Source organism: Elephantulus edwardii, unplaced genomic scaffold (genome assembly GCF_000299155.1).
Source record: "Elephantulus edwardii isolate Elephantulus edwardi_28Jun2011 unplaced genomic scaffold, EleEdw1.0 scaffold00342, whole genome shotgun sequence".
Taxonomy (NCBI): domain Eukaryota; kingdom Metazoa; phylum Chordata; class Mammalia; order Macroscelidea; family Macroscelididae; genus Elephantulus; species Elephantulus edwardii.
Genome location: NW_006400092.1, coordinates 2104795 through 2114170, shown reverse-complemented (window position 1 = coordinate 2114170; position 9376 = coordinate 2104795). Strand labels below are relative to the sequence as shown.

The 9376-nt window shown below is 38.6% G+C and overlaps 1 protein-coding gene across 1 annotated transcript in view; it reads left to right on the top strand.

The window, feature by feature from the left end:
- The window catches only part of APOBEC1 (apolipoprotein B mRNA editing enzyme, catalytic polypeptide 1), a 10615-nt gene extending 9265 nt beyond the window's left edge, over positions 1-1350 (top strand). The window contains exon 5 of the mRNA XM_006901766.1: positions 1201-1350. Coding sequence (XP_006901828.1) covers positions 1201-1350 — 150 coding nt within the window. The remainder of the gene's footprint in view (positions 1-1200) is intronic.
- Positions 1351-9376: the final 8026 nt, after the last annotated feature.

Here is a 9376-nt window from a genome sequence, read left to right as displayed (position 1 = left end):
TTTGTCTTCTTGACATTGAGCCTCAGTCCATACTGAAGGCTGCAGTCCTTGACCCTCTGCAGCAAGTGCATGAGGTCTTCCTCGGTTTCAGCAAGGAGGATTGTGTCATCTGCATAATGCAGATTGTTAATAGATCTTCCACCAATCCTGATGTCACAATTCTCCTCATAGAGCCCAGCCTCCCAGATAATTTGTTCTGCATACAGGTTGAAAAGGTGTGGAGACAGGACGCATCCCTGGCGTACACCCTTCCCAATATAAACACAGGTTATACACATGGATTTCACCTGATGGTATGCATAGGAATCAGATCGAATTCATCTGCGGAAAAAACCGCTGGAGAAGCTCAATATCAGCTGTGAAAACTAGGCCAGGAGCTGATTGTGGAAAGGACCACGAACTACTCATATGCAAGTTCAAGCTGAAACTGAGGAAAATTAAATCAAATGCACAGGAGCCAAAATATTACTTTGATTTAATCTCACCTGAATTTCAGAATCATCTCAGGAACAGGTTTGAGGCCTGAACACTAATGAGCGAAGACCAGATGAGTTCTGGGAAGATGTCAAATGTATCATCCAGGAAGAGTGCAAACGATCATTACAAAGACAGAAGAGGAAGACCAAAATGGATGTCAGAAGAAACTCTGAAGATTGCACTGGAGTGTAGAGAAGCCAAAGCACAAGGAAGAATTCAAGATATTAAAGAGCTGAACAGAAGATTCCAAAAGGCAGCACGGGATGACAAAGCAAAATATTACAATGAAATGTGCGAGGAGCTGGAGTCGGAAAATCAAAAGGGCTGAACTCGTTCAGCATTTCTTAAGCTCAGAGAACTGAAGAACAAATTCAAACCTTGAGTCGCTATCATCAAGGATGCTTTAGGCAGAATGTTAAATGATCCAGGAGATATCAAAAGAAGATGGAAGGAATATACTGAGTAATTGTATCAAAAGATATATGTAGACCTCAAATTAATTCATTATTATTATTATTTATTACAGTACTTACAGGCCCTACAGTATTTCAGGCATATTTTATTGCTATATTGATGTGTGAAAAAAAAATGACTCTATTGAAGAAGTACAAGCGTCGTATTTGATTTTTCTTGGAAATACTTCACTGATTTTCCAATTGATATTTCAAAATTTTTGTGGTGATAATAGTGCTAAAAAAATATTACTATTTCTTGTCATTACAGAGTCTTCCACCCTGCTTAAAGATTTCAAGAAGACATCAACATCAGGAGACAATTTTCAACCTTTCTCTTAGAAAATGTCATTACCAAATGATTCCACCCCATATCCTTTTAGCTACAGAGCTGATACAACCTTCTATGACTTGGAAATGAACAGAATGTTTCTCTGTGTGTTCTGGTTCAAGTACAGGCATCAGGGATCCATTAAAGAATGAGAGTCATTAGAATCTAGAATTTTTACAGTGTGAGGTATGATATATTTTCTAAGTTGTCTGTTGTATAATAACTTTCTCCATACTTGTGCCTTAAAAACCAATAAATATCCTTCCCCACAGTTGTTGTTGGTCATATATTTAGAAGCAGCTTGACTGTGGGCTTCTGGTTTGTGGTCTCACATGTGTTGCTGTTAAAAGGCTTAACTGAGGCTGGATCTCTGCTTTTAAGGTGGGTCATTTACATGGCTGATTTGCTGGTGCTGATAGTTCATCTTGGGTTCTCCCCATAAAAGGCTCCTTGGATGCCTTCATCCTGTGGCAACTGGCAAGTGTTCTAGAAGTCCTGATGGCATGGTAGGTTAATCATTGGTGTACTAACTGAAAGGCCACTAACTACTAGCTCAAACCCACTAGCTACTCTGTGGATGAGGTATAAGATTGCTTCGTCTTATAGTGTTTTGCAGTCTCAGAAACCCAGTAGGGGAAATCTACCCTGGGCTATAGGTTGCTATAAGTTGGTATCTGACTGGATAACAATGAGTTTATTTCATGACTTAGCTTTAGAATCACACAGTCTCCTCCACTGGCCACACGGGATAGCCGTGGTTCACTGTGAGACTACTCAAGGGTTTGAATCCCAGGAGGTAAGAATCACTTATGACTAACTTGGGTTTTCTCTGCAGGGACTTTTGCTGTTTTCAAGACAAGTAATTATGAGGAATCAGTTTCTAAGAAACTAGAGGGAAACAAAGCACCAAGTGGCATCAGTTATTATTTGTTGTTGAATCCTAGTATCTATCATAAGACTTAATAGATGATTTCTTGGTCAAATTTATTACATGTTTTATTGTTATAATTACAGCCTCAAAAGTTCAGTAGCTTAATATAAAAGATGTTTCTTGCTGACATGTCAGTCTAATAATATTGTGTGAAGCTGTCACTGCTCCACTGCATTTACTCAGAGATCCAAGTTCCTTCAACTCGTGACTCTCACCTCCTGCGGACTTGGAATCCTCTACTGGTTTCTCCACTCAGCCATCACACAAAGAAAGTGAGAAATCATGAAATGGCAAGAAACAGTGTTTTTAGAGGCAAGCATTAGAGAAGATAAGCATCCTTTTCTTCCTAATCCAGTAAGTCAGTCCTGATGCTCCCTCTGAGAGCTCACTTGGCCTAGTGGACAGAAAGTTATGCTACCAAGCTAAAGGTGGGTGATTTTAATCTGCAGCCTTCAGGCCTGGCTTTAATTGTTTTTGATCAAACATTCTTCTAAGTGATATAGCCCTGGTCTGTCCATTTGCTGTACAGAGGTAACTCATGGTTGCTGTGCTGTTAAACACTGTGACACTGATGTGCCAAATGCGATAATGCTTACCCATGGTGGACAGTGTTTGATAGGGCTTATTGATTAAAACAAGTTTGGAAGTAGGAGTGGCATCCACTTCCGAAATAGCTTGCCTCTGGAAACCCTATGAACTTGGAGAAACGATGAAATTTATACAAGTGTTCTGGTCTTTCATTCAAAGGGTCACTATGAGTCGTCTACGACTCGACAGCACTTAACAATGTCGTTAAGTTCCCCCTAACTGAAGGGAAACTAAGACAGTCCAGCTGCATGCCTGGAGAGAAGTGGAAATGAGATTTGATGAACGTGAAGTACCAGTCACAATGAAAATCTTGAAATTGTGAATTTATACAACCTGGCAAACGTCATATGGGAAAGCCACAACAACTGGACTAAAAAAAATCTTTGAGCATTCACCCCTGCCCCTGAGTTGGTTAGGATATGGCAAGAACAAGATCTACAAATAAATATCAATATCTTTCTAATGGAATCTTGTTCTTCCAGGTTTAGGATGAGAGTAAATTAGTGTTTCTATGAGGCATTAAATAGAGCTTCTGGTCTGTGGTATCGCCAAAACTAAAACTAAATCCATTGCAGTCAAGTTGATTCCCATGCATAGTGAGCCCATAAGCCAGAGTAGAATTGTGCTACAGGGTTTCTAATACTATAGTCTTTATGGGAGCTGACCGTCACATCTTTCTCCTGTAGAATAGCTGTCAGATTCACATTGCCCCCATTCTTCTTCATATATGAAAATAAGATACTTGAATTCTTTGTTCAGCAAACAAACTGATCAGATATGATGATAGGATATAACCCTGACAAACATCTTTCCTGATTTTAAACCATGCAGTATCTTATTTTCTGTGCAAAAAAAAACTGCTTTGTGACCTATGTACAGTTTTCACATGAGTGCAATTACATATTCCTATTATTCTTTGAAATTTTATGTGTCATTAATTATGATCCACACAGTTGAATGCATTCAGACAAATAAACATCTTTCTAACAGTCTCTGTTTATAGCCAAGTTCCATCTGGTATTAGCAATAATAGTCCTCATTTCATGGCCTCTTTCACTTTCCCAACAATCTTATCAACATTTAAATTTATTCATATTCTTAAAATCTTTTGTAACCTAATGGGTGAAAATTAGAATTTATTTTCATTTCCATTTGCTTAATTACTAGTGGGACTTTATATATATTTTTAAGGAATAATAATTACATCATTATTGGTTCACAACTCTTGTTATATTGTTCTTGTCTAAATTATTTTTTAAATTAATATTTTATTAATTTTAATGAATATTTACAGAGATTTTGGATTTCCATTCATTTATTGTTGAACTTTTGTCCCTGCTCCCCCCTCCCCAGTTCGCTCCTCTCTTTGTAAAACAAAAGAAAAATTCCTTCATTGGTATCCAACCCCCCCCCCCCCGCCTCCCGCCCCGAGTGCACTCCACTATGCAACCTTAATTCTGGACTCTTGTGATAACCATTAATACCCTGTCATACATCCCTTTTAAACTGCTCTCTCCCTCATCTGTTTCAATGCAGTATACATAATTTACCCAGTTTTTCTCAGTCGTACCCCAACCCTGATGTCAGTCCCATTCTACAACAGTGGCACCATGCAGGGACTTTATATATTTTTATGTGTGCTTCTTGACTACTTATGGATCTTCATGGAATGTTCAGTTATCATCCTTGTCCATTTTTCTATTTGTCATCTCTTCCTATCAACTTGTAATTTTGTATGTTAGTAATAAAAATTTTGATAATATGTGTTTATCACAATCTTTTGAATTTGTTTACAAGGTTTTTTCCTATGGAGAAAACATTCTTACATAACCAAACATATGATTTTTTTTTTGTGCCTTTGTCATTCTTAGAAAGACTTTTCCCCTCAGATACAATTTAAGCTTTTCTCACATCCTTGGGTGTTAGTAACATTGAATAAGTCAATAACAGAAACAGAGTAGAATCACTATATAACACAATGTTAAGGGCCCATTTGATCTGTACTCATAAATTTATGGTGGTTACAAGCTCTGATGGTGTAGTCTGTAGGGAGTTTCACTGGTAACCCAAAGACCATATCTCTCTGTCAGTTTGGATTCAGCAGCTGCCCCAAGAAATAAAGATGAACAATCTGCTTCTGTGCAATTTATAGTCTTAGACACCCTAACGAGGATCAGCTATGAGTGGGTTTCAACTCAAGAGCAATTAATTGACTTACTGAGATGTTAATTTTTAGTCTCTAACTTTGTCAGTTTAAAGACAAAGGTCACATCTGGGAAAAGTCTAAGTAATCCATTCTATTCTGAAACACACACAGGTATCTATAAGTTGGAACTGACTCTATGGCCACTGATTCCTGGCTAGGGTTTTGAAAGATGGATATAGTCAAAAGACGGAGGGGTAAAGGAATTTCAAGTGGAAGTAGTTGGCTAAAAACTTTTATTCAAACCAAGTCCCTATCATAGTTACCAAGGATGAGAAAGGAGGGAGAGAAGCGTAAAAAATAATTGAATAAGTTGAGTAAAGAGAAAGGCAATATACACTTAACAACTGATTAAACATTATAATTAATCACATTAATCAATTGTAGTGCATGACCTAAAATAAAATGTGTATAGATGAACAAACTGGGGAGGAGGGTAGAGAGAACGGTGCAGCAATGAAGGAATGAAGACCCAAAATCCCTGTAAATGTTCATTAAAACTAATAAAATTTAATAATAATAAAAAAAGAAAAAAACTAACATGATTTGTAAACTTTCACTCGAATTTTAGTAAAACAGAAAAAATTAAGTGTCTATCAACAGATAAATGGATAAGCAAGCTATAATTCATAAAATCTACATTTACACAAAGCTAAGGAAATGTGGGGGGGGAGTGTGGAAATTGTAACTAGATAATGTTTTAAAACACTATCAGTTCAGAACCCGTAACTGACCTTCTAGTGGGTTCTCAGAGGCAGACAATCACACAGGAGGAGATTGCTCATAGTTCTCCTATGGAGCAGCTGGTGTATTCAAATTGCATACCTTTGCATTGGAGGTGCAACTCCTTACCACTAAGCCACCAGTGTTTCCTAGACATATATTAAGTTGAATGAGTGGGAACACAATATACAATGAACGGGTGATCATCACATTATCACTAAAGAAAGAAAAGACCCAGGAAGTGTGCAAGAGATACAGGCTTCAAAGGTAAACATTATCACATGTACAATCTTACAATATCAGTAATAATAAACATTACAAGTTAGAGACACAGGCAAACAAGCAAAATCGGACAGATGAAAGAGACTACACCCATGACTATACATAGAATCTGTTTAACTTTCTTTATCCTGTTTGCTTTAGTGTTTCCATTTTCTCCCTCTGTGCTGCTGTACATAAATTTTTCTTTTTTAATATCAAACTTTTACTTTAGTTCACTAATTCTCTCTTCAGCTTTCTCTGAATGAATCCAATGGATTTGTAATTGTGCTGCAGGTTTTCCCCCCATTGGAAGTTCTATTTTTAGTATATTATGTTGATTTTGTTAAAGGGGGAGTTGTTCATTTGTTTCATGAAGAAATCTTAATTTTTTTAATCTAATTCTTTAAATGTGACAACTGTTCTACAGTATGTATCTGATAATTTTAGCATCTGAAGTCTTGCCTGTGAGTTTTTGTTTATTCTGTTGCTTATTTCTTGAATTGATAGCTAACATTTGTGCTGGTTATTGTATTGAAAAAATGTTGGGGGGAAATGTATTCGTATTGAATATATTGAAGTAATGTATTGAAAAAAATGAGCATCCCTTTTTTTCCAGAAAAAAAAACCCTAAAACTTATTAGGGTTTTCATTGGAGGAGATAGCATGCCCATCTTTCTCACACCAAGAAGCTAATGTATTTGAACCTCCTGCCTTTGGGTTGGCACTGCAACTCCTTACCTATTAAACCACCAGACCTCTCTTATTGGTGATATGGCGGTGTACCAGTGAGTCAGAATCAACACATAGTTAGTTGACCCACCAGCAGGTTTGGAGGCATGAGTTGGTTCTGACTTGACAGTAATGAGTAGTTTTTTGGTACTGGCATTTGGAACTAGATATGTTAAAGTTACAAAAGTGGGGAGAGGGAAAGAAAAAAAAAAGCTTCAGATGAGTATTACTCTCTAGAGTGGATAGAAGAAAAGTGAGAAAAACAAGAGCCTTGGGCAGGGGAAAACCAGAATGACCAATGAACTAGAAACTTGGTAAAATCATGAAATAAGTATGTGGGTGTTGGTGAATAATCCAGCTGGTGGGATAGTTTGTTAAAGTCAGAAACAGAACAAATTAACAATTTTGAACGCAAATCAGCTACAATTCCTAACAATGTGTCTCTGTTCCCAAGAAAAGTGAAAAAAATTAGGAAAGCGAAAAAATGAAAGGTAAGACCTGCCATTGCTTTCTCAAAATTTTCTGTGTTCTCTCGCATTTCTTTTACTAGATGAATGTTAAACAATTGTGTTACATTCTTGAAGAGGTGTCAGAGTTTTCAAAGCATCATTAATGAAACTAATTGCTAGCTAAAGAAGGTAAACCTCTCTCTAATCTGCAATTACGTATTGTTCCATTGACATAGAACAAACTCAGAGCGGATGCTCCTCCAGGGGGTTTTTTGAGGCTGTGAATCACATAGAAGGAGGTCCCATCTTTCTCCTGTAGAACAGCTGATGGATTCAGACAGAGAGCCTGTGGGTTGTCAAAACCTCTCTTTACCACTAGCCCACCTGAGCTCCCTTTTATTGCTCTCAGGCGTCCTTTTCCCCCAGCAAGTTTACTAAAATAATCTGTAATCCCGACTATTCTACTTAGAAAAGAAAAAGTCTACTTCTCAATTCTTTTGGAAATCATTTGTTACGGTTAGGGATGTTATTAGGTGCCACTGGTCAACTCTGCCTTGTAGTGACCTGGTATACAACAGATAGAAATAACCTTATCCATTCTTATGCCATCTTTACAATCTTTTTTTGTAGGGAACAATCTTTATCTTTTTTTACACAGTTGTATCATTCAGGTCTGTACATCTCTTTGTTGTTATTGTTAGGTGTCATCGAGTCAAATATGATGCATAGTGACACTACGAACAGCCGACCTGAACCTTGTCCTATCCTCATCGTCTCTGACACACTGGAGACCATTGCTGAAGTCATCACGTCAGTCCATCTCATTGGGCATGATATCATAAATATATATGTCCTGTGTGGTATGTTGTTATGTACCTTTAAGTTAAAACCTACCCATAGCTGACCCTCCAGCAGGTTTCAGACACAGTAAATTACATGGGAGGAGATTGTCCATCTTTCTCCCGCAGAGCAGCTGCTGCATTTGAGCCATATACCTTTGTGTTGGCAGTTCAATTTCTTATCATTATACCACCAGAGCTCCCCTATGCTAGTGGTGTAGTAAATAATGTACCGAGTTGCTAACCAAAATATCCACAGTTCAAAAGCTACCAGTGACTCCAGGGAGAAAAGTATCTACTCCCATAAAAGATTTATAGCTTCAGAAACCCATTGAAGAGGCACTGTAAATTGTAGACCATTTGATGGTAGTGGAGATACAGCTAAATCTACTTTGAGATATAGATATTGTGCATCATTGAGTTGGAGCCAACAAATAGCTGGCTGACACATCAACCAGTTTCCAGGGGGCATTTAATCACACAGAGAAGAGGGCTCATCTTTCTCCCATGGTGTAGCTGGTAGATTCAAACCATGTGCCTTTGGGATAATAGCACAGCTCCTTCACACTAGGCTACCAGAGCTCCCTAGATGTAGATAATACTATAGAATTCTTTCTTGCAAGGCACTGGTAAATGAGAAGGCAGGCTCGGGCCATCAAAGCCCAATAACTTAATTGCCATCGAATGGAGTCCAACTCTTAGCAATCCTATAGGACAGAGTAGAACTGTCCCACAGAGTTTCCAGGGCAGTGGATCTTTAGGAAAGCAAGCTGCCACATTTTCCTCCTGCCGATTAAATGTTAGGTTCAAACTGCCAGCCAAGCACTTACTCATTGAGCCACCAGGGCTCCTCTTAGGACTACTACTAGCTCTGTTTCTTTCTGCTTTGTGACTTTGGGCAAGTTACATTGTCCATTTGTGCCACATATCCCTCCTTTCCCAAGGGCTTCTTCCCACCAGAAATCCCGGGTACCTTTGAAAAACACCTCTCCATTGCTTATTTGAGGTGGCTACCGCTTTCAAGCTTCCCTTCCACCCAGGAGCATGCTTGTCAGAGTTCCCAAGGGCTTCTTCCCACTGGAAATCCCGGGTACCTTTGAAAAACACCTCTCCGTTGCTTATTTGAGGTGGCTACCGCTTTCAAGCTTCCCTCTGACAAGCGTGCTCCTGGGCGGAAGGGAAGCTTGCAAGCGGTAGCCACCTCAAATAAGCAATGGAGAGGCGTTTTTCAAAGGTACCCGGGACGTCTTTGGAATCACAGAAGCCAAGAAAGCTTAAGATACAAACTGTCAGATCATGGGTTGGACAATGGAAGATATTTTCTGAAGGGACTTGGTAGATGAGAAGGGTTATCCTGGTGGAGGGTGGAGCTGGAAAGTAAGTGGGTCAAGGC